Genomic DNA, 25800 nt, shown 5'->3' on the forward strand with positions numbered 1-25800 from the left:
GCGAATCCAAGTGCCTGCAGAAGAACACAGGAAAATAATTAAAATAGAATGTGACTAATTGTTGCAGATTTAATGTACTTACCTGTGCCCTTTAAATCAGGTACAACTGACTTTCTAGCAACCCAGACTTTCTATTTTGCATGGGCATCTTTGAGAAATATGATCTTGCATCCCCCAAGTATCAGAAATTTAGAGTGAACAAAGAAATGTCCAGCACAGGGACAGGCCCTTTGGTCCTCAAGCCTGTGCCGATCATGATGCCCTTACTAAAAAAAATCCTTCTGCCCTTACTCGGTCCATATCCCTCTATTTCCTCCCTATTCATATCCATTCATAGAACCATAGAACAGTACAGCACAGAACAGGCCCTTCGGCCCTCGATGTTGTGCCAAGCAATGATCACCCTACTTAAACCCACGTAACCCGTATACCCGTAACCCAACAAATCCCCCCATTAACCTTACACTACGGGCAATGTAGCATGGCCAATCCACCTAACCCGCACATCTTTGGACTGTGGGAGGAAACCGGAGCACCCGGAGGAAACCCACGCACACACGGGGAGGACGTGCAGACTCCACACAGACAGTGACCCAGCCGGGAATTGAACCTGGGACCCTGGAGCTGTGAAGCATTGATGCTAACCACCATGCTACCGTGAGGCCAGATGCCTCTTAAATGTTGCTAATGTGGCTGCTTCCACCACATCCTCTGGCAGCGCATTCAAGGTACCCACCACTCTCTGCATGAAAAACTTACCCCGCACATCTCCCTTAAACTTTCCCCCTCTCACCTTGAATCTGTGCCCCTTATAATTGACACTTCCACCCTTGGTAAAAGCCTCTGACTGTCCACCCTGTCTAAGTGTCTCATAATTTTTTAGACCTCTCTCAGGTCTCCCCTCGGCCTCCGTCCTTCCAGTGAAAACAATCCTAGTTTATTCAGCCTCGCCTCATAGCCAACACCCTTGAGACCCGACAACATCCTAGTCAACCTTCTTTGCACTCTCTCCAAAACTTCTATGTCCTTCTGATAAAGTGGTGACTACAATTGCCTGCAATACTCCAAATGCAGCCTAACCAAGGTTGTATATAGCTGATACATAATTTCCCAACTCTTGTAATCAGTGCCCCGGCAGATGAATTCAAGCATGCCATGCGCCTTCTTAATCACCTTGGCCACCTGTATTGCCACTTTTAGGGAGCTGTGGACCTGCACGCCCAGATCTCTCTGTATGTTGATGTTCCTAATGCCAATTACAGTACAATTCATACCTAGATTTGATCCTCCAAAATGCATCGCCTCCCATTTGTCCGGATTAAACACCATCTGCCATTTCTGTGCCCAAGTCTCCAATCTATCTATATCCTGTTGTATCCTCTGACAATCCTCGCCACACTCCGCCAATCTTTGTGTCATCTGCAAACGTACTAATCAGACCACCCACATTTTGCTCCAGATCATTTATATATACTACAAACAACAGAGGTCCCAGCACTGAACCCTGCGGAAAATACTAGCTACAGATCTCCATTCAGAAAAGCACCCTCCCTACTCTGGCTTCTATAACCAAGCTAGTTCTGTATCCATCTAGCTAGCCCACCCCCAAATCCCATGTGATTTTAGTTTTTGTACCAGTCAGCCATATGGGACTTGTCAAACGCCTTACTAAAGTCCATATAAACCGCATTCACAGCCCTATCATCAATTCTCTTTGTCACCTCTTCAAAAAACTCAAATCAAGGTGGTAAGACATAACCTTTCCCATACAAAACCATGCCCCTTGTCACTAACTAGTCCATTTTCCTCCAAGTGTGCATGCATTCTGTCCCTCAGTATCTTTTTCAAAAGCATCCCCACCACTGATGCCAGATTCACAGGCCTATTATTTGCTGGATTGTCCCTGCTTCCTTTCTTAAGCAAGTCCAGTCCTCTCGAACCTAGCCTGTGGTCAAAGAGGATGTGAAGATATCTGTTAAGGCCCCAGCTATTTATCCCCTTGCCTCCCGCAGTAATCTGGGATAAATCCCATCTGTCCCCAGGGACCTGTCTACCTGAATGCAATTTAGGATACTCAACCTTTCCTCCTTTGATAAATTGTCATTCTCAAGAGAGTTCACATACCTATACCTGACCTCAACATCCGTCACTTCCTTCTCCCTGGTGAGTACCGATACAAAGTACTCATTATGGATTTCACCGATTCCCTGTGGTTCCACGCATAATTTCCCTCCATTGTCCTTAAGTGGGCCTACTATTTCTCTTGCTACCCTCTTGCTCCTAATATATGCATAAAAGTCTTTGGATTTTCTTTGACGATGTTTGCTAAAGACATTTCATGGCCCCTTTTAGCCCTCCTAATTCCATGTTTAAGTTCCTTCCTACTTTCACTGTATTCCTCAAGGGCTTTGTCAGTTTTTAGATGCCTAGACATATTGTATGCTTCCTTTTTCCTTTTGACTCAGCTTACAATTGCTCTTTTCATCCATGGTTCCTAAATCCTGCCATTTCTATCCTTCATTTTTGCGGGAACATGCCTGTCCTGCACTTCAATCAACTGGCTTTTAAAAGCATCCCACATGTCAGATGTGGATTTACTCTCAAATAGCCACTCCATTTCACATTCCCCAGTTCCTGTCTAATTTAGATGTAAGTGGCCAAATTAAGCATCCTCACCCGCGGGCCACTCTTGTCCTTATCCATGACTACTCAAAATCTTATGGAATTATGGTCACTAAGCCCAAAATGCTCCCCCACTGAAACATCAATCACCTGGCTTGGCTCATTCCCCAATACCAAGTCTAGTGTGGCCCCCTCCCTAGCTGGATTGTCAACAGACTGTATCAAAAAGCCTTCCTGGACACATCTAACAAATTGCTTTCCGTCCAAGCCCCTCGCTGTAAGGGATTCCCAGTCAATATGGGGGAAGTCAAAATCGCCCATCACAACTACCCTGCTTTTTTCACACCTTCAGTATCTGACTACACAGCTGCTCCTCTGTCTCCTGCGGGCTGTTGGGGGGTCTGTAGTACACTCCCAACATTGTGATTTTGAAGGGTGTCATGAAATGCATGCCTGCTTAGGATGGGTGCCTCCTATACTGCTGGAACCTTCTCAAAAAAGTACTCCACCATGCAAAGTGGGCAGAGTTCTGTCAAGACTCGCAAACATTTTCGACAGCCAGATGTCCAGTTACAGTAATGCAAAGGGTATTTTGCAGTGGAAAATTGAGGCTCAGCTGTCTTATCTGGTCAACATTTTGAAACTTGATTTGATGGCTGTTGTATCTCTACTATTTTTTTCCAATTTTAAAGACGTGTCGTTGGCTTATAATCTATGAATTGATTTTATGATTCTTCCCTCTCTTTAGGGACATTCCAGTTATATTACACACCTTGACTGGTCACCAGATACAAATTTCATAATGTCTAACTCAGGAGACTACGAAATCCTATATTGTAAGTATTCTGATATTTCCACCCAAAAGTGAAAACAAATATTTTTAAGGTAACTTATGGTGCTCATATTTGTTGATTTATTTTATTGTTTTGAATAATATATTTTCTCTCAGTCCGTTATCAAACTAAACTGAAAATTTAGGGCGCGATCAAACAGCCGCGCTAAGGCGCCTCATGCGATTTGTGACGCGCTGAATGCCTCAAGATCTAACGACAATCAGGCTCACCTTAAATATGTCGGCTCCCAGGAGGCAGCACGGTGGCGCAGTGGTTAGCATTGCTGCCTACGGAGCTGAGGACCCGGGTTTGAATCCCGGCTCTGGGTCACTGTCCGTGAGGAGTTTGCACATTCTCCCCGTGTCTGCGTGGGTTTCACCCCCACAACCCAAAGATGTGCAGGATAGGTGGATTGGCCATTCTAAATTGCCCCTTAATTGGAAAAAAATAATTGGGTACTCTAAATTTTTTTTAAAAATATGTCGGCTCCCAAAGCCCGAGAACTAATGCCCATGCGTGGGAGACCTCGCATTGGTGCCATTTAGCAGTGGTCCACACAAAGGTGTGCGGGGGTGTCTCCCAAGCCATCTGAGGCCCCTGGGTTGGTACCGCCGCATGCCCCTGTGGCTCTGGCAGGGACATTGCCAGGCTGGCCAGGTGCCAGCTTGTTGGTGCCAGGGATCAGTCTCGGGGTGCTTTGCCCTTATGAGGTGGGGGGGGGGGGGTGCTCAAGGACCCCTTAACAAATAAGATGGGGGGATCCAGAGGCCGTATTGGGGGGGTTGAGAGATTGGGGCAGCATTTAAAAATGGGAAATTAGCTAAATGTGGTCTAGATGGGGTGGTTTGGTAACAGCATCCCATTTGATAGCGGGGCCGTTCACGGCGCTGCAGACTCCAAGAAACACCTCGCTATGCATGCCCAAAGCGAGACTCTGTATTTACACCTCCGAATTTATAAATCAATGCTAGTGCACTCTACATTATTTAGTCACCTAGGCTCAAAACCAATTCATTGTAAGTTATCATTGAGTTAGCACCACATTGCAGGAAGGCTGCTGCAACTCATTCTGTGGGGAATGCTAAATTTCACAGGCAGCGTTTGTATGGTCAATACTAAATTCTGATAACATAGTGGCAGCTAACATGTTTAAGTGGCATAGGTTTATTTTCCTTTCCCACTCTCCATATGGTCACAAATACACCAAATAAATTTGAACGCATTTCTAATGTTTCACAAATGTTTTTGTAGACAGTACAGATATTTTAAATGTAAGCAGACCAGAGTATTGTAGTAACATGTCCATCTATTGAAAATTAATCTAAATAATGTGTAGCAACAGATCGCAATTCCCCAATTTTGCCAATGATCTCTGCTTACTCTTAACTACTGTGATTCCTTTAATGTAGCTAAAGCATCTCGAGGTGTAATATAAAACAGTGATAAACGTCAATGGAAGTAAAGTTAAGGGGATTGCTTTAAATGTTTTAAACCTGGAACTCACTGCTAATTAGGGTGATAGAAACAGAGAAGGTGAATGATATCAAAAGGAAATAGATGGGCATTTGAGAAAAATCCACTACGGGAATAGAGTGGGGGAATGGAACTGATTGAATTGTTCTACAGAGAGCCGGCATGAATTAATGGGCTGAAAGGCCTCTACCTATATCGTGAAGACTATGACTCTAAAGCCTCAATATTCTCCCTCCAGTGTAAAAATCAGTGCTGAACAGTACTCTAAGGTTTCATATTGACCTGTAGGCTCTTGATAAACCCTAGTGTTTTGCTTTAAGCTGAAGCTACTTTACTGTCCTGTTACATTACACCTTCAAATCACTCCTTTTCTATACCACCAATCCTACTTCCATTGAGACTCCAAGTAAGCTTGAAAATTTCACCTTAAGGTGACAACGGATGAGTTGGATAGAGTTTTAGTAATAGTGAGAGTAAAGGTAGAATGTGATCACATATTGATGCAGGTAATCACTCCGAAACCAGTTAAACTCTACTACTTAGCCAAGAATTTATACTTATCCATTCCACCTATGCGATTTTCAGTCATGTTTTAGATTTATTCTGCGAGGAACTACCCTGCTCTATCCCTGTCGAGCAGCACAATGATTTCCCTCAAATGCCCATCTAATATCCTTTCGAAATCATTAATTGTCTCTGCTTCTAACACCCTCATACACAGCAAATGCCAGGTCATTACCACTTGCTGCATTAAAAAAAGACATTTCAAACTTACTAAATGTAATGCCCAGGCACTTGGAAGCTGATCTAAATTTTAATCCTATTCTTTATTGCCATTCATGCCATACGGTCCCTTCAGACGAAAGTTGGCCAGCATTAGTTTAGCCATCAAGGGAAAAAATGGAAATGAAAATTTGAATGTTGCAATTCAGGTAATTTTGGGAGCACATTCCAATGGAGTCACTGATGAAGTAAAATAGATGCAACAACGTTTTTTTTTAATGAGAATAGCACAATACAAAAATTCTCACTTTATATTGATGAATATTTCAACTGTTCTCATCCAGAGTTTTAGTGAGAGTGTTCCAAAATGGCAGCAGAGGAATTCACGTTTTCTGCCTTCTCTTGAAAATGACTGCTGGAGGTGGAAGTGATTGTTTGTTTGATTGATTGATTGATTTATTGTCACATGTACCGAAGTTCAGTGAAACCGATTTTTCTGTGACCAAGGGAACATACACAGTACGTACGTAGTAGACAAAAATAATAATCGACAGAGTACATTGACAAATGGTACATCGACAAATAGTGATTGGTTACAGTGCGGAACAAGGAACCAAACAAAACAAATTTAAAATAAAATTGCAATATCTGAAAGTTTAATAACTGGAAAACCTGGTGTTTTGGCTAATCTAAAGGTGTTGTGTTTTTAGGGGATATTCAGAATGGCTGCAAGCTGATCAGAAATCGCTCAGAATGCAGAGATATGGAATGGTATACATATACGTGTGTTCTGGGCTTTCATGTTTTTGGTACGTAGTTGCATTATTATATACTATTCGATTTCTCTTCACTTTGATTCTCTCGTGTGTCTAGAGATGCATAAGGCAGACAAACAACCTGCTTAGATCTATTCCCATAGCTTGTTCTTCTGGTCGCCAGAGTCTATAGTTTGAGGATCACCACTCCATAATCAAGCATGGCTGACCAGGAGAATCTTGCTCTTTCTACCTGCCATAGGCATAATGGAAGGATTTACAGATTGACAACCAATCTGTCTGAACCTTCTGTGGCCATCAAGTCCTGAAGTGGGGCTCAAGCCTACAGACTTTTGTTCAGAAACAGTGATGTTACCCACAAGATCTCCTATTTGGTATACCACTGCATCAATATTTATATTTTTTATTAATGTATCGTCATACAGATTATAATGTAAAATGTTGAAATAGGTGGTGTGGTAGTTTACCTCTAATAATAATCTTTATTATTATACAAAAAGGATTCCCCACAGCAAGATTTTCATTTCAAAAGTATTATTGTGGAAAAGCAGTGGAAGAGGTCTCTGAATCATGGTTAATGTATAATTCTGAGTCATTTGAGGAGGGAAAACAGTATCGCACTGAAAAATACAGAAAATATGTTATAAAAATAATTAATGAAGTGTAAAGGTCTAAATAATTCAGTACAAAATTGTTTTTAATTTATTAATGTTGAAAAGTTAAATTGCCACTTTTATTTCACTTTAAGTCTTACTTATGAGCATTACGGTATGACTTATTTTAACTAGCCGATTAATAAGTCAAATTTCAGTTGTGTAGCTTCTCGCAAAATGCTTACTACTAATAAAAAAGATGCTCAAATATTGCCATCTCCTGGGCTCATAATAACATTACTACTTTTTGGAATTGGTAAATGTTAATCCAAGTGTATTGATATATTATTCTCATTTCAAAGATAAGAATTATTATTTGATGTTCAAAGAGATTTTATCCACTACGAAAAACCATTGTTATTTTGAGGAGAGATAAAAATCAGAAAATGTGCAATATACAACTTATGAAATAAATATATAACAGTTATGATTAGCGACCTCTGGTTTGATTGTTCTCAACTACAATGTTCTTATTTTGAGTAAATGGCCTTGGTATCCAAGGCTATGTTACACTTGCGAATAAATTATTTCCTCAAATAATTTATTTTCTTTAAGAAATTGCATTATGAAATGTTTGAGAACAGGGAAATTGATAAATTTCAATATAAACCAAAATCCTATACATAGGCAAGTGCAATTTTCTGAATTATTATAATTTGGAACGGTTTATATTTAAATATTATGGGTCTGAAATGACATATTGATTAACATGTTTAAATTTAGCAGAACATTAAGACTTTTTCAACTACTGTATGAAAAGGTGATTTACCATTTTTACAAATGTTCCTGAGGCATCACTTGCATACCTTACACAAGTGGCCTACTCAAGTCAACTTTCAGTTTACGCTTGAATCATGAAACTGCTGCAGCCCTTTGGTTTTCCATGTTCAAAGATGTGTTAGGATCAATGTTTTCTCAATTGCTTAGAATGAAATCAGTTTATGGTGTCAGTGGTTAGCACTGTTGCCTCACAGCGCCGAGGACCCGCGTTCCATCCCGGCCCTGGGTCACTGTCCGTGTGGAGTTTGCAAGTCTCCACAGGCGCGATTCTGCGCGCCCCACGCCGGGTGGGAGAATAGCGGGAGGGCCTCCCGACATTTTTCACGCCCTCCCGCTATTCTCCCCCACGCCACGAATCGCCACTCGCCGTAAAAAACCGAGGCCGAGCGGCCGGCCCTTCACGCCCGTTTCACCACGGCAGCAAACACACCAGCTCGCTGCCGTCGTGAAACGGGCGCCAGATGCCCGTTTGGGGCATCTAGAAGCCCGATTGGCACGGGAGCACCACGACTGTGCTCGGGAGGGGACAGGCCGCGATCGGTGCCCACTGATCGTCGGGCCAGCGTCCAAAACAGACGCACTCTTTCCCCTCCGCCGCCCGGCAAGATCAAGCTGCCATGTCTTGCCGGGCGGCTGAGGAGAAAGACGCCAACTGCGCATGCGCGGGTTGGCGTTGTCCAACCTGCACATGCACGGCTGACATCATCGGCCGCTGTGACGCACGGGGCCGCGCTCCTAGCCCCGCCCGGGGGGGGAGAATCGGCCCCGGAAGTGGCCGTGAAGGCTGCCGTGGGTCACGGCCTGTCCCACGGCAGCCTTTACGGCAGCATTTGCGGAGAATCGCGCCCCCCCATGTCTGCATGGGTCTTGCCCCCACAACCCAAAGATGTGCAGGGTAGGTGGATTGGCCACACTAAATTGCCCCTTAATTGGGAAAAAAATAATTGCTTACTGTAAATTAAAAAAAATTGAATCTGTTTGATACATCTCCTTTGTAATTTAAAATTAGCATTTTTCAGTTTTACTGAATCAAATAAATGTATTGTCTTTTAATCCTGAAAGTTTTTCTGATATTCTCCCTATTAACTTCCATTTTTCATTTTGTAATAAGTGACTTGCTAGTTATTGAAATGCAGTCACATAAAATAAAAGTTTCTTAATCAGTAATGTGTGATGTTCCCAACAGGAAAAAATATAACTCTATATTTTTGCAGTCACTTCACAAGAAAATACCGCTGAAAACATCTGGTCAAATATTCAGCAAGGGCTGAATATCTACTGAATGCAAATTCTAAATTTGGAACAAGCTTTACTGTTACCTCTTTGACTTAAACCAATTCTACAAATTATTGACCTTTAGTTATGGCTTTCATTTTAAATTCTTAATATTTTCATGTAGATACTAAGACTGGCAGTGAAGCGATTGCAAACATCAATGAACATTATTTTGGTATTTGTGAAGATTTGCTGAAAATTTTATATCCACATGGATGTGGAATCACACAAGACATGAGAATGTAAGAAACAGGAGCAGCAGTAGCCCATATGCATGCTCTGCCATGCAATATAATCACGGCTGAATTGCTACATCAAACCACTTTCCCACCTGCTCCACAGATTCCTTGATTCCACAAGGGACCTGCTGATCTCAGTCTTGAATAACGCAATAACGGAACATCCACAACACTTTAGATAGAGAGTCGGCGGCACTGTAGCACAATGGTTAGCACTGTTGCTTCACAGCGCCAGGTCCTGGGTTCGATTCCCGCTTGGGTCTCTGTCTGTGCGGTGTCTGCGCGTTCTCCCCGTGCCTGCGTGGGTTTTCTCCGGGTGAGATAGAGATAGAGAAATACAGCACAGAACAGGCCCTTCGGCCCACGATGTTGCGCCGAACTTTTGTCCTAGGTTAATCATAGAATTTTGGACAATTTGTCATGGCCAATCCACCCAACCTGCACATCTTTGGACTGTGGGAGGAAACCGGAGTACCCGGAGGAAACCCACGCAGTCACGGGGAGGATGTGCAGACTCCACACAGACAGTGACCCAAGTCGAAATCGAACTTGGGACCCTGGAGCTGTGAAGCAATTGTGCTATCCACAATGCTACCGTGCTGCCCTTAAGAAGTTAACCTACACTCCCTTATTCTACCCTAATCCAAGTACCTATCCAATAGCCGCTTGAAGGTCTATAAATTTTCCGACTCAACTACTACCACAGGCAGTGCATTCCATGCCCCCACTACTCTCTGGGTAAAGAACCTACCTCTGACATCCCCTCTATATCTTCCACCATTTATCTTAAATTTATGTCCCCTTGTAATGGTGTGTTCCACCCGGGGAAAAAGTCTCTGACTGTCTACTCTATCTATTCCCCTGATCATCTTATAAACCTCTATCAAGTCGCCCCTCATCCTTCTCCGTTCTAATGAGAAAAGGCCTAACACCCTCAATCTTTCCTCGTATGACCTACTCTCCATTCCAGGCAACATCCTGGTAAATCTCCTTTGCACCTTTTCCAAAGCTTCCACATCCTTCCTAAAATGAGGTGACCAGAACTGCACACAGTACTCCAAATGTGGCCTGACCAAGGTTTTGTACAGCTGCATCATCACCTCACGGCTCTTAAATTCAATCCCTCTGCTAATGAACGCTAGCACACCATAGGCCTTCTTCACAGCTCTATCCACTTGAGTGGCAACTTTCAAAGAACAATGAACATAGACCCCAAGATCTCTCTGCTCCTCCACATTGCCAAGAACCCTACCATTAACCCTGTATTCCGCATTCAGATTTGTCCTTCCAAAATGGACAACCTCACACTTGTCAGGGTTAAACTCCATCTGCCACTTCTCAGCCCAGCTCTGCATTCTATCTATGTCTCTTTGAAGCCGACAACAGCCCTCCTCACTATCCACAACTCCACCAATCTTCGTATCATCTGCAAATTTACTGACCCACCCTTCAACTCCCTCATCCAAGTCGTTAATGAAAATCACAAACAGCAGAGGACCCAGAACTGATCCCTGCGGTACGCCACTGATAACTGGGCTCCAGGCTGAATATTTGCCATCCACCACAACTCTCTGTCTTCTATCGGTTAGCCAGTTTGTTATCCAACTGCCAAATTTCCCACTATCCCATGCCTCCTTACTTTCTGCATAAGCCTACCATGGGGAACCTTATCAAATGCCTTACTAAAATCCATGTACACTACATCCACTGCTTTACCTTCATCCACATGCTTGGTCACCTCCTCAAAGAATTCAATAAGACTTGTAAGGCAAGACCTACCCCTCACAAATCCGTGCTGACTATCCCTAATCAAGCAATGCCTTTCCAGATGCTCAGAAATCCTATCCCTCAGTACCCTTTCCATTACTTTGCCTACCACCGAAGTAAGACTAACTGGCCTGTAATTCCCAGGGTTATCCCTATTCCCTTTTTTGAACAGGGGCACGACATTCGCCACTCTCCAATCCTCTGGTACCACCCCTGTTGACAGCGAGGACGAAAAGATCATTGCCAACGGCTCTGCAATTTCATTTCTTGCTTCCCAGAGAATCCTTGGATATATCCCGTCAGGCCCGGGGGACTTGTCTATCCTCAAGTTTTTCAAAACGCGCAACACATCTTCCTTCCTGACAAGTATCTCCTCAAGCTTATCAGTCTGCTTCACGCTGTCCTCTCCAACAATATGGCCCCTCTCATTTGTAAATACTGAAGAAAAATACTTGTTCAAGACCTCTCCTATCTCTTCAGACTCAATACACAATCTCCCGCTACTGTCCTTAATCGGACCTACTCTCACTCTAGTCATTCTCATATTTCTCACGTATGTGTAAAAGGCCTTGGGGTTTTCCTTGATCCTACCCGCCAAAGATTTTTCATGCCCTCTCTTAGCTCTCCTAATCCCTTTCTTCAGTTCCCTCCTGGCTATCTTGTATCCCTCCAGCGCACTGTCTGAACCTTGTTTCTTCAGCCTTACATAAGTCACCTTCTTCCTCTTAACAAGACATTCAACCTCTCTTGTCAACCATGGTTCCCTCACTCGACCATCTCTTCCCTGCCTGACAGGGACATACATATCAAAGACACGCAGTACCTGATCCTTGAACAAGTTCCACATTTCACTTGTGTCCTTCCCTGACAGCCTATGTTCCCAACTTCTGCACTTCAATTCTTGTCTGACAGCATTGTATTTACCCTTCCCCCAATTATAAACCTTGCCCTGTTGCTCGCACCTATCCCTCTCCATTACTAAAGTGAAAGTCAGAGAATTGTGGTCACTACCTCCAAAATGCTCCCCCACTAACAAATCTATCACCTGCCCTGGTTCATTACCAAGTACTAAATCCAATATGGCCTCCCCTCTGGTCGGACAATCTACATACTGTGTTAGAAAAGCTTCCTGGACACACTGCACAAACACTACCCCATCCAAACTATTTGATCTAAAGAGTTTCCACTCAATGTTTGGGAAGTTGAAGTCGCCCATGACTACTACCCTGTGACTTCTGCACCTTTCCAGAATCTGTTTCCCAATCTGTTCCTCCACATCTCTGCTGCTATTGGGGGGCCTATAGAACACTCCCAACAAGGTGACTGCTCCTTTCCTATTTCTAACTTCAACCCATATTACCTCAGTAGGCAGATCCCCCTCGAACTGCCTTTCTGCAGCTGTTATACTATCTCTAATTAACAATGCCACCCCCCCACCTCTTTTACCATCCTCCCTAATCTTGTTGAAACATCTATAACCAGGGACCTCCAACAACCATTTCTGCCCCTCTTCTATCCAAGTTTCCGTGATGGCCACCACATCGTAGTCCCAAGTACCGATCCATGCATTAAGTTCACCCACCTTATTCCTGATGCTTCTTGCATTAAAGTATACACACTTCAACCCATCTCCTTGCCTGCAAGTACTCTCCTTTGTCATTGTTACCTTCCCCACTGCATCACTACGTGCTTTGGCGTCCTGACTATCGTCTACCTTAGTTGCTGGACTACAGATCCGGTTCCCATTCCCCTGCCAAATTAGTTTAAACCCTCCCGAAGAGTACTAGAAAACCTCCCCCCCAGGATATTGGTGCCCCTCTGGTTCAGATGCAACCCGTCCTGCTTGTACAGGTCCCACCTTCCCCAGAATGCGCTCCAATTATCCAAATACCTGAAGCCCTCCCTCCTACACCATTCCTGCAGCCACGTGTTCAACTGCACTCTCTCCCTATTCCTAGCCTCGCTATCACGTGGCACCGGCAACAAACCAGAGATGACAACTCTGTCTGTCCTGGCCCTTAACTTCCAGCCTAACTCCCTAAACTTGTTTATTACCTCCACACCCTTTTTCCTACCTACATCGTTGGTACCAATGTGCACCACGACTTCTGGCTGCTCACCCTCCCCCTTCAGGATCCTGAAGACACGATCAGAGACATCCCTGGCCCTGGCACCCGGGAGGCAACATACCTTTCGGGAGTCTCGCTCGCGACCACAGAATCTCCTATCTATTCCCCTAACCATTGAATCTCCTATTACTATTGCTTTTCTATGCTCCCCCCTTCCCTTCTGAGCCCCAGAGCCAGACTCAGTGCCAGAGACCTGGCCGCTGGGGCCTTCCCCCGGTAGGTCATCCCCCCCAACAGCATCCAAAACGGTATACTTGTTTTGAAGGGGAATGGCCACGAGGGATCCCTGCACTGTCTGCCTGTTAGTTTTCTTTCCCCTGACTGTAACCCAGCTACTCTTGTCCAGTACCTTTGGTGTGGCTACCTCCCTGTAACTCTTCTCTATGACCCCCTCTGCCTCCCGGATGATCCGAAGTTCATCCAGCTCCAGCACCAGTACCTTAACACGGTCTCTGAGGAGCTGGAGTTGGGTGCACTTCCCGCAGGTATAGTCAGCGGGGACACCAGTGGTATCCCTCACCACCCACATCCTACAGGAGGAGCATGCAACTGCCCTAGCCTCCATCCCCTCTTACTTTACAGAATTAGCTGCCCTGTGGACCAACTGGACCTCCGCCCTCCGGCTCTGCTCCCAGTCAGCTGTACTCTAAACTCCTGGTTCCCTTCACGCTCTTTGATAAATATAGGAAATTAAATGAAAGGAGTACCTTACTCCCTCCTCACCTAACTCCCTCAGTCACCAAACTCTCACTGTAGCACTCAAATGCCACAAGCTCAGCACTCCCTCAGTCACCAAACTCTCACTGTAGCACTCAAATGCCACAAGCTCAGCACTCCCTCAGTCACCAAACTCTCACTGTAGCACTCAAATGCCACAAGCTCAGCACTCAGTGCAAACAAAGTCTGCACTGTATCTAGCCCCTATTTATACTGTGACTCTAGCTTCTAAAAACTGGCCTAATGCAATTAACTAATTAACAAGCTCCAGCTGCAAGTAAGTCCAAGTAGAACCTTGTTTAAAGCTGATTCAAAATTCACCTTCTTATAGACCAAACAGCAACTTTTAAGTTAATTAACTAAATAAAAGAAATACTAGACTTTAAATAACCCTTTTACTCCCTCAGTCACCAAACTCTCACTGTAGCACTCAAATGCCACAAGCTCAGCACTCAGTGTGACCAAACCAGGGTGCTCTGGTTTCCTCCCAGATGTGCCAAAAGATGTGCTGTTAGGTGAATTGGACATTCTGAATTCTCCTTCAGTGTACCCAAACAGGTGCCGGAATGTGGCGACTAGGGGCTTTTCACAGTAACTTAATTGCAGTGTTAATGTTAGTCTACTTGTGACAATAAAGATTATTAATATTATTCCAAAGATTTACAGCCCTCCAAGGTAAAGAAATGTCTCCTCATCTCGGCCCGAAGTGAACAACTCCTTGTCCTGTGACTGTGTCCCCATAGTCCAGATTTCCCAGCCAAGGGAAACGACCTCTGTGTCTCCAACCCCCTTCAGAATTTTGTATGTTTCAATGAGATTGCCTCTCATTCTTCTAAACTCAAAAGCGTATATCAATGTACTCAACTTCTCATCATAGGACAACCCTCTCATTCCCAGGGACCAAACTAGTGAACCTTCACTGTGCCATCTCTCAGGGCAAGTACATCTGTCCTTGAATGAGTAGACGCAAACTGCATTCAGTATTCTAGGTGTGAACAGTGGCAATCGTGTGTACCATCTGCAAGATGCACTGGGGTAATTTGACAGGTTCTTTAGGCAGCATCTTCTAAACCCACAACCACTACCATCTGAAAGGACAGAAGCAGCTGATACCTGGGAACCCCACCACTGGGAGGTTCCCCTCCAAGTCCCTCACCATCCTGACTTTGAAATATATCACAGCTCCTTCACTGTCGTTGGGTCAAAATCCTGGAACTCCCTGCCTAACAGCACTGTAGGTATACCTACACCTCGGAAGGAAATTTGGTGGGCACTTGAAAGAAATAAATCTGCATTCATATGGTGATTTAAAAAAAACATTTATGGGAGGTAGGTGTCACTGGCTAGGCCAGCATTTATTGCTCACCCCCAGTCCCCTTCAGAAGGTGGTGGTGGCGAGCGGCCGCCTTGACTGCTGCAGTACCTGAAGTTCAGGTACATCCACAGTGCTGTTACCAAGGGAGTTCCAGGATTTTGACCTAGAGACAGTGAAGGAACGGCATCCACAACTTGTAAATGATTTATTTTCAATCCTTTAGCTTCTTTACTGGTTACAGCCTCAAAAAACTCTAATAAATTTGTCAAACAAAATTTCCCTTTCCTAACACTATGATGATTCTGTCTTGATTTTACTATGATTTTATAAGTGCACCGTTAAGTCTCCCTTAATAGGTTCCAGCATGTTGCCAATGACCGGTTAACTCACCACTATTACTATGTCTTCTGTTCTGTCAGGGTCAGTGAATTGACATGATTTTTAAAGGCCCCTAATTGGTTCGGAGGCAGGGTTGCCGCTCAAGAAGAGCTGCCAGGAGCAATTCAGAGATGGCACCTCGTGCTGGAGCTCAATCAGCTCCAGGGGATTTGTCAAATTTTAAACCCTTATAAACCTCTCTCTTACCCTTTCTTGCTGATATTTGTCTTGCGTTCCACACTCTTCGTAACACCTTGGTTACCCTCTATTTCTGCTACGTAATTTGTGTTTTCATCTGTGAAGAGAAACACACGAGATTTGTTCAACAACTTAGCCATTTCCTCATTCTATTTCTACAGAGCAGAAGGAGGCCATTCGGCCCATCGAGTTTGCACCAACTCTCAGAAAGGGCACTCTACCTAGGCCCACTCTCTGCCCTATCCCCATAACTCCATGCATTGATCATGGGGCAGAAGTCCCACTCTCCGCTTTTTAAAGCCACCCGCAGTGTGATATCAAGTTTAAAGTTGATCAGTTTGTGACTGACTTTTCTGCCAGGGGGTTGAGCAATCCATTTAATTCACCCCAATATGGAATTCAATTGCATTATGATCACTTTTTCCCAGTTAATCTGTTACTATGTGATTGCTAAATATCCCAGCCTCATTGCACAATGCTAGTTTTAAAATAACTTAGTTGGTTCAACAACATATATTGTTCAAGGAAACTATTGCAAAATAATTCCACAAACCAATTTTCCAGATTACATTTGCCAGTTTGTTTTGTCCAGTCTGTATGAAGATTAAAGTCTTCCTTGATTATTACATTGCTTTTGGTGTAAGCTCCAATTATTTCTTGCTGAATGTTCTTGCCCCACCAATGTTTTCTAACGTTTATTATTCCTAATCTTCACCTATATTGATTTTCCGCGCTGATCTTGTGATTCAAGATCCATTCTTACTACTGCCCTTTTTCATCCTTTTAACACAACTATTACTTACTGCCCCTCTTTTATTCTGCCTGATCTTTGAAAACTTTATATTACCGGAAATATTTATTTCTCAGCCTTGAAGTCATATCTCTGTGTTGGTGATTAATTCTGAAATTTCTTATTCTGAAATGTTTGGTGCATTCAAAGAAAGAGCCTTTTATTTTAACCACTATTCTTTGCATGAACCTTATTTGCTGACGCACCAATACTGTTAAACTCTGTCTCATTCTAGTTGACGTTACACAAATTGCTCCACTACATTGTTCCCCGATTTCTAAATTTTCCTAGATACCAACCACCTTCAAAGCGATGTTTGAACCCGCAATTAAGATTTATCGAACTGTAATCACTCACTTTTATTTATCATATTCTAATTATCTCATTAAAAATAGCAAAGGAAATTGGGTTTAGACCAGTCATTCCTCACTTATCCGTAAAGGAAGTAGTTAGCAGTATCTATTGATTTATTTAAGCAGTACTGCATATGTTTGAACTAAACTATTTCACATCACATTGGAAAAAATAAAGGCTTGGCTATTATCTACAACCATCATAATTGTAAACAGTATTTAGCACTGCTTATAAAAATGAATTGGCAAAATCGATCCAGTTAATTTTTTTCAAACGTTTTGACTTTATTTCAAGAAACTCAACTTTAAAAGAAAGACTTGTAATACAGTTGGTATTATATAACCAATGTGTGTTGGAAAGTTCTAAAGTGCCAATTTCTTTTGGCAAATTCAGAAAATACCCATGTGTTTTTTTTTTAAGATTGAAAATGTTACACTTAAAATACATTGGTGGGAGCAGCAATACAATATACAGTCGTAAGTCCCCAACATTCCCCGATTTCTCCCACCCCCGACCCTCCAATACGTCTATAAGGTTAAATACTTCAATTTCCTTAGTGCTATACATGGCAAGGTACATTATTATTTAGCGTAGAATTCTTTGCTTGTCCAGCTTGGAATACTTTTGTCAATATAGAAGTTGATCATTTCTGCAAGACATCCTTTGGAAAACGAATCCTTCTTTGTGACTCAGGATTCTTTAATAAAAAGGTTACTTACCATCAGAACGTTCTTCTGTTACATGGAAACTGAAGAAGTATGCATGATGCATATTTTTCATTCTTTACAGGAGTATGGCCCGAAGGCTCGGATGGAACAGATATTAATGCGCTTTGCAGATCACACAGCAAAAAAGTGGTGGCTGTTGCTGACGATTTCTGCAAAGTCCACATCTTTCAGTACCCCATTTCTAAGCCTAAGGTGAATAATAACGTATTTACTATGTATTCTTAAGCTAAAGGTTACAGTTCCATAGTCAAATCAGATCTTAAATCCAGTGACCAAATTTAGATCAGTACACTACTGAACACCACTATATACCAGTAAGATTTTTAAGTACATAATTTTGTTTACATGTAAAACTTATTGTGATCTGTTTCCTTACTGCAGATTGTACTATGGTACAATTCCCAAGGTCTTTGGAGGCCGGGAATACTGAAGTATGCCATTTCAAAGCTCCCGTTTCCCTGACCCAATGTTCAACTTGAAAAACACATTTTGGGAATTGGGGTCATTGCAGAGACTACCTTGTTCACAATCCAAGTTAACACAGTTTCGGCTTTGCAACATAAAACACAGCCTTGACATTTACTGATGATGCCAAATTGGGAGATTTATTTAACCCAGAGGAGGATTGCAACAAGTTACAACAAATTGGTAAACTTGCTGAAGGGGCAAATAATTGGGAAATGGATTTCAACATAGATAATTATCAGATGTTACATTTGATGAGAAAAATAAGGAAGTCAGGCATTGCTTGGAAAATAAGAAGATAAATGGGGTAGATGAGCAAAGGGATCGTGAGAAGAAATACACAAATCACTAAAGGTTGCAGTGATTCCTGGGCGAGGGTAAACATCTTCTCAGCTTCTACTCTGTCAAGCCCCGTTGCAGTGATTCCTGGGCGAGGGTAAACATCTTCTCAGCTTCTACTTTGTCAAGCCCCGTCACATTGATCTATGTTTCAATAATAACACCCTTCATTATTGCCAAAACAAAAGCAAACCAAGCACTGGGGTTCATTTCTGAAGGGATAGTTTTAAAAAGCCAAGAGGGTATGCTATTGAATCTTTGTTAAATCCCAGTTGGAGTACTTGATACCATTCTGGGTGTAATACGATAACTTGGATATGGAGGCACTGGCGAGGATAAGAATATAAGAATTAGGAGGAATAAGCCATTTGGAACCTGCGCTGCCATTCAGTAATGATGTGGAGATGCCGGCGTTGGACTGGGGTGAGCACAGTAAGAAGTCTTACAACACCAAGTTAAAGTCCAACATGTTTGTTTCAAACACTAGCTTTCGGAGCACTGCTCCTTCCTCAGGTGTCCTCAGGTGAGGAAGGAGCAGTGCTCCGAAAGCTAGTGTTTGAAACAAATATGTTGGACTTTAACCTGGTGTTGTAAGACTTCTTACTGTGCCATTCAGTAAGATCATGGCTGATCTGATTGTGGCCTTGACTCACTATCCTGCCTGTCCCCATAATCCTTTATTCCTTGGAGATCAAACATCTAGCTCATCCTTGAATATATGCAATGACCTAGCCTCCCCTGCTCTCTGTGGTAGAGAATTCCAAAGATTGACAACCTTCTAAGAGAAGACATTTCTCCTTCTCTCCATCTTAAATAGGAGACTTCTCGTCTTTAAACTGTGTCCCCGGTTTTAGGTTCCTGAGCTAGGGGAAACACCCTCTCAGCTTCTACTTGTCAAGCCCCCCTCAAATGATATGTTTCAATAAGGTCACCTCTCATTCTTCAAACCTCAATGAGTACAAGCCCAACTTGCCCTCAGAAGACATAATCCCTTCATCCCAGGAAGGAACACAGTAAGCAGTCTTACAACACCAAGTTTAAGTCCAACAGATTTGTTTGGAATCACCAGCTTTCGGAGTGCGGCTCCTTCATCAGGTCTGCACTCCGAAAGCTAGTGATTCCAAACAAACCTGTTGGACTTTAACTTGGTGTTGTAAGACTTCTTACTGTGCCCACCCGAGTACAGCGCTGACATCTCCACATCATGGCTAGCCAGGAATGAACGTTGTGAACTTTCTCTGAACTGCCTCCAATGCAAATATATCCCCCCCTTAAGAAAACTGTACACAGTATGCAATATGTTAGTGCATGCTAATGTGATTTATATACAAGGACACCCAAATCCCTCAATACCACAGCATTTCTCCATTTAAATAATCTACTTTTTTATTCTCCCTACCAAAGTGGACAATCTCACATTTCGCACATTATTTTTGCTCATTCACATGACTTATTGCAGACTCTGCCCTTGTCACAACTCAGTTTCCTACTCACCTCTGTATGTCTGAAAATCTGGCCACAGGACATCTAGTCTCCTGCTCGTTGCCCATATTTCTTGATTCACTGAGTCTAAACAGTTATCCATATCAGCCTTGAATATATTCGACAATTGAGCAATTTTGGTTGAGTAAACTTGCAGGCAAGAGCAAAACTAGAGTCCATCAATATAAGATAGTCACAAAGGAATCAAAGAGGGAATTCAGAATAAATAAGGAAATTGAAATAATGCAGATTGGAAAAAAAAAACCTGCCTGTTGACAGATAAAAAATGGCAGACCAAGGCTCTAAATTTAATCTGAGAAAGCTGTAAACGTTTATAGATTGAACACCACCAAAATTAGCCATATTGTATCATTAAACAGCATTGAACCACAAGGGCTCAACATTTCAGTGTAATCTTTTCCACATCTTTGCTTAAAAACTTTTTAATGTCTGAAATTAGCCAAAAGATATGGGGAAAATGGGATTGTGACTGTGGAACTGGTTTTATTCAAAATGCCATCTTTGATGTCCATTTAGAGAGTGAGCACACAAAAATGAAAAGGATTTCTTTAAACCCAGTTTGACAGTTTTTCCATTGTATTAATCCCAGAGAAAAATAAATTTACAATGAAATGAAAAATTCAAACTACCTCAATGACACCAAATTGTGGTTCTTCCTCCATATTAATTCCTTGTCCACTGAATACTGGCAGGCTAATGTTATGCTATGTACTTCTAATAAAACGTTACTGGTACATTTACCTCAAAATATATAAAAATGCAATGAAGCAGTTCATGTACGCTAGAGTATGGTAACATCTATCTTCATTTAGATTTTCAAAGAACAATCTCCAAACAGCTGAGGCAAAATGGGAGTGTTGACATCGTATTGTCACATGGCAGCATTGCCACCTCTAAACTATTCCTGGGGATTGTCTGATTATTCGGTTATCTCTGTACCTGAAACAACCCATGTTCTGGACACCACATTGGTTGCTTTTTTGCATTGGAATCCCACATTCAACATTTCCCTTGCATTTGTAATAAATCTTTATTATTATGAATAAATCTTTATTATTATAAGGGCTAATATACATTGCTACATTGGTTTCTTAAGCCACTGTGCCAGTTATGGTTAGCACTGCTGTGTCATTGCACCGGAGACCCAGGTTCAATTTCAGTCTTGGGTGACTGTGTGGAGTTTGTACTTTCTCCTTGTGTCTGGGTGGGTTTCCTCCAGGTTCTCCGATTTCCTCCCACAGTCCACAGAAATGCAGGTTTGGTGGATTGGCCATGCTAAATTTTCCCTTCGTGTCCAACGGTTAGGTGGGGGGTTACGAGGATAGCACGGCGGAGCAGGCCTAGGTAGGGTGCTCTTTCAGAGGCTCAGTGCAGACTCGATGGGCCAAATGGCCTCCTCCTGCACTGTAGGAATTCTATGGTTCATGATAGCAGATAAATAATAGGGTATAAATTAATTTCCCATTATTTATTGTATAATCCTTAGGTTACAATATTCATGTAACTGTAAATCCAGGACTAGACCTTCCATTGACCTAACTATTCCCTTGTGATGTGTTTCCAGGCTCCGAGTCATGTTTACAGTGCTCACAGTAGTCATGTGACCAATGTCAGCTTTACCTACAGTGATGGTCACTTGATTTCGACAGGAGGAAAAGACACCAGCATCATACAGTGGAGAGTGACAGAGAAAAATCCTCTTCCATCAAATGGAAGCAACCTCGAGCAGAATGCTCCATCTTCTCCAGCTGACGGTCCAACCGAAAATGCGCCGGTGTCTTAAAATTTCAAACTAAATTAGGAGATTCTTGGCTTATATAATGAGGAATAGTGGCTGGGTATAGTGAATAGGGCTGCTGGATTTGTTTAATTCTGGTCTAATCTTCCATTCCAAGGATGGAAAGGTTCCCAAGGGCATCACTTGGAAGTGTCAAGTGACTTTAATGACTGGCCAAAGTTCTTCTTGGGAAGAAATTGCAACAGTTAAAGTAGGTTTTAGTAAAGCGATTAATTAAATAAAGTCAGAAGTTACAGACTGTAAATACTGGAAAAAAAACACTTCTGTGGTTGGGATATGCTGAAATGAGTCTGCTTTGTATTATAAAGCATTTTTTCAAGTTGAACTTAAATGATTGCATAACAAACAACGTTAACTGTTAACTTCAGTCAAAATTAACTGTCATTTTAGCAGGCCCGTTTGTGGCCAAGAATTGTGAATGAAATTGACTCAGAGTCTTCTGGTAACCAACGACTGCCATGAGCATGGCACTGCCTTCTTGAATACTAAATATGCAATGTCTTCATATCACCAGTGTCTGGTGATCAAGTAGACATTTTTGTGATCTCTTATTTGAAGTAGGCTTGCTTACTTTTGTTTGTCAGATGAATTAAAACTATACCTCGTAAAGTGATCTCAAGTCTACACACATCTTCTGATTGTATTTTTTTTAATTTAAAGGTTAATTTCAGTAATGGACATGTATTAGGAGCAGTTCATCATCTTAAAAGAAAATCAACCATTTGAAATAACGCTAGGATTTGGTCAAATGCAAATTGCCTGGTTGGTTGTTCTTTCCTTGTCTGGTGAAGTTCGACAAGTTGATACCATATTTATATTTTATGCTGTATCATCATGGACTACAAATCTTAACAGTTGCTATGTGTTAAATTTGGTCGTGGTCAGCCATGGAATAACGTGCTACACAAAGTACACTATCAGGATATTAAAGTATAGATTTGTGTTTTCATGGGGTTTTTTCCTATTTTTTTTAAACCTGGGAAATTGTTTAAAATTTAAATTCACTTTGTACTTGCTATACAAGAGGGGGGGAACACTCACTGACAATATGCAAGGGGAAGTGTCCAAATGAACTTATTTATACTTTGATTTGCATGGAATAAACTGCATCTTTATTTGATATGTTGATCCAATGCTTTTGGTTTAATGAGAATTTATGGTTAGTAATTCTAGATGTTGTTAAGTGTGCTTAAGTCTTAAGTGTGAAATCAAGTGTTTACCAGATCGTGCCATTCCAAAGTGGATCAGAACTGTCATTCCCTTTGAATCTGTACTCAGGATTAACTCATTACCAAGCATCCAGCAATCTAGAGGAAGTGCCTAGATGGGTTCTAAAACATGTAGAGCTCCTTTAGTGTATATTAGGTGCTATCTGGGGATGCTATTAACATACAAGAGCCTTACAGCTACCAACTAACAGTATAACAACCATTGAATTGATGCATCGGTCTGCAATAACTTATGGAATTTAAGGTGGGAAATATGTTGCTGTATTAAAAACACACTCAATGATTGTAAGGGAAATATGATTGACCAAGGGTTTTTCCAATGTCTTGATGTTAGAACTATGTGTTTTCATGCATTCCTGACAAATGCCATAAAAATTGATGGGGAAAAAAAAAATAAAAGTGATCAGAGTGAAAATTGAACTGTTGGTGACTTTTCAATGTTCTACAATTTAATCTTGTTCAATTTTAAAATTGGTTCTTAGAATAAGACAACATTGTTCAGGCCGTATTTGTTGTCCTAATAAGGTAGTAATCGGTCTTCCCTTTATCCACTGCAGCACATGTAATTAAGGTAGGGAATTCCAAAATTTGTGTCAACAATAAAGAAGTAATGATGGTATATGTCCAAGCCAGGATGAGTAAGATTTGGGGGTGAACTTGGAGGCAGAGGCACTCCCGTGGAATTGCTGCTGTAGCAGTGGTCAAAGAGAAGGAAGGTGTTATTGTTACGGTCCCAGCTGATAATACTGGACAAGTCAGATCCCAGAGTGAAACCTGGCTTGATAAATCCTAACTTTATTTTTTTTAAGAAATCATGGAGGTAAGTTACTGAACAAAGTCAAGAATTTGCTGATGAGCTTTTAATGCAAATAATAAAACATTTATGAAACATGAAAAATAAACTACATTGCACCAGACAAAAAGGTTGGAAAGATCTCAATACCAATACCAGAAAATGGTTCAAATCATAGTATTCCTTTACATCAGCAATATCTTTGCAGACACGGACAAATTCAGACAGCTAAACAATTTGCAATAATTATCTTACACTCTAACATTCAGCGTAAGTATGAGGTACACTTGAATTAACAGGTGGATGGTGGTCAGACACCCCACGCACCAAAATAAATGACAGATGTGGACAAAGGAGATTCTGTAGATTTTTCAATAGCCCATCCAGATGTTTGTCACATTGTGAGTCAACCAGTCTCATGGAAATATTGTCTTTCTAACTAGGGTTTCCTATCTCTGCATTTGAAGATCTCATCTTTGAATTTTCTCCAAACGTTATTCTCGGACAACTGCAACGATGGTCTACCTTGCAGGGTTTCAGTCTTGCCTTCAGAGATTCCTTTCCTCCGATTTTTCAAGTACAATCAAACTTCACCTTCATAGCATAATTTGAGATCCTCCGCTATGCCAAGCGGAACACCGCTAATCCAAAACGTCCATAGGAAGGAGTCATGACGTTTGATTGCCCTCTGATCTTCTGGGCTTCACCCAAGCCCACTTAGCTTCAAGTTTGCTCTTTCACTTTAGCTCTGAGCCTATAATTCTGCTTTCTTTCAACTTGATTTCTGGGACCTCTTTCTGATCACTGTCATTGGTGATGAAGGAGGTCAATTTTTAGACCAATAACAATCACCTGAACATTGTGGAGCATGTTGAGTACTTTTTGTGACTACACCCACCTAATTAATTGACTGTTTTCTCACAACTCTGAATTGGTGGCAACTCTGGTGGCAACAGCAGATCAGAAGTGGACTCATTACAGAGTGCCAGCATTTTACTTCCTATTGTAGCCATTGTGTTGATATAGGTGGTGTAGCTAGGAATTAGCTGGATATATATTGGGAGCCTCTGGAGGAGGTATAGTATAATCATCCATGTCATTGTTTTGACTGAAGATATTTGTACTCTCTTGTATCTTGACTTGTCCTGGACTTCACCTTGGCTAAAGAGGATAGTGTTCATTGATTCTCCATTTATTGTTCTAGGTTTCCACCACCATTCCTACTTTGTTGTGGTTAAGCTACGGAACTTTTCTCTGAACTATTGGTTGACGATGTTGTCCTGTCTATAACCTTTTGGTGCTCCACTTTATCCTTGTGTTTGAGATCCATTAAGTACCTCATTCTAAAGCATGTCTACTGCTGCATCTAGCATGCCATTCTATATTGCCCATCAAATCAAGAGTTGTTCCAACATTGATGACTATCAAGAAGTAAGGGGTATGCTGCACCACAAGAATTCAATGGGGGCAAGGGTCAAATGTGGGAAGATGTGGTATATCAAGCAGTAGAGACAAGATAAGACGGAAGGTATTAATATGCGAAATGATAAACAATCTGTGATATGGAGGGATGATGAGTACAAATCTAAGAGTATATTAACAGATAAGGCTAGAGGTTACAAAAATAATAAAAGGACAAAATTTAAGGCTGTTCATCTGAATGCATGTAGCATTTGAATCAAATGAACAAAAGCAAACAAATAAATAAATATGATGTGACAGCTATTACATAGACATGGATGCAAGATGTCTGAATATTAAGGGTATGTGACTTTTAAGAAGGACAGGAAGTTAGGAAAAGGTGGAGGGGTGGTTCTGTTAATTAGAAACAATATTAGCCCAATAGACCTAAGTTATGAAATCAGGATATAGAAGTGGTTTGGGTAGAGATGATAAATGAAATATTTTGTGGGAATGGTATAC

At 41.9% G+C, this 25800-nt stretch overlaps 1 protein-coding gene across 7 annotated transcripts in view; it reads left to right on the forward strand.

Annotated features, from left to right (window-relative positions):
* The window catches only part of LOC119973985 (echinoderm microtubule-associated protein-like 4), a 403736-nt gene extending 380232 nt beyond the window's left edge, over nucleotides 1-23504 (forward strand). For 6 of the 7 annotated variants that reach the window (XM_038812765.1, XM_038812749.1, XM_038812730.1 and 3 more), the window contains 4 exons: nucleotides 3371-3458; nucleotides 6362-6460; nucleotides 17812-17942; nucleotides 21622-23504. In XM_038812765.1, coding sequence (XP_038668693.1) covers nucleotides 3371-3458; nucleotides 6362-6460; nucleotides 17812-17942; nucleotides 21622-21840 — 537 coding nt within the window. In that variant the 3' untranslated portion in view covers nucleotides 21841-23504. Of the gene's footprint in view, nucleotides 1-3370; nucleotides 3459-6361; nucleotides 6461-17811; nucleotides 17943-21621 lie in introns of those variants that run through there. The other variant, XR_005462431.1, reaches the window with a different exon arrangement.
* The last annotated feature ends 2296 nt before the right edge of the window (nucleotides 23505-25800 follow it).

The sequence above is a fragment of the Scyliorhinus canicula genome, chromosome 1 (genome assembly GCF_902713615.1).
Source record: "Scyliorhinus canicula chromosome 1, sScyCan1.1, whole genome shotgun sequence".
Taxonomy (NCBI): Eukaryota; Metazoa; Chordata; class Chondrichthyes; order Carcharhiniformes; family Scyliorhinidae; genus Scyliorhinus; species Scyliorhinus canicula.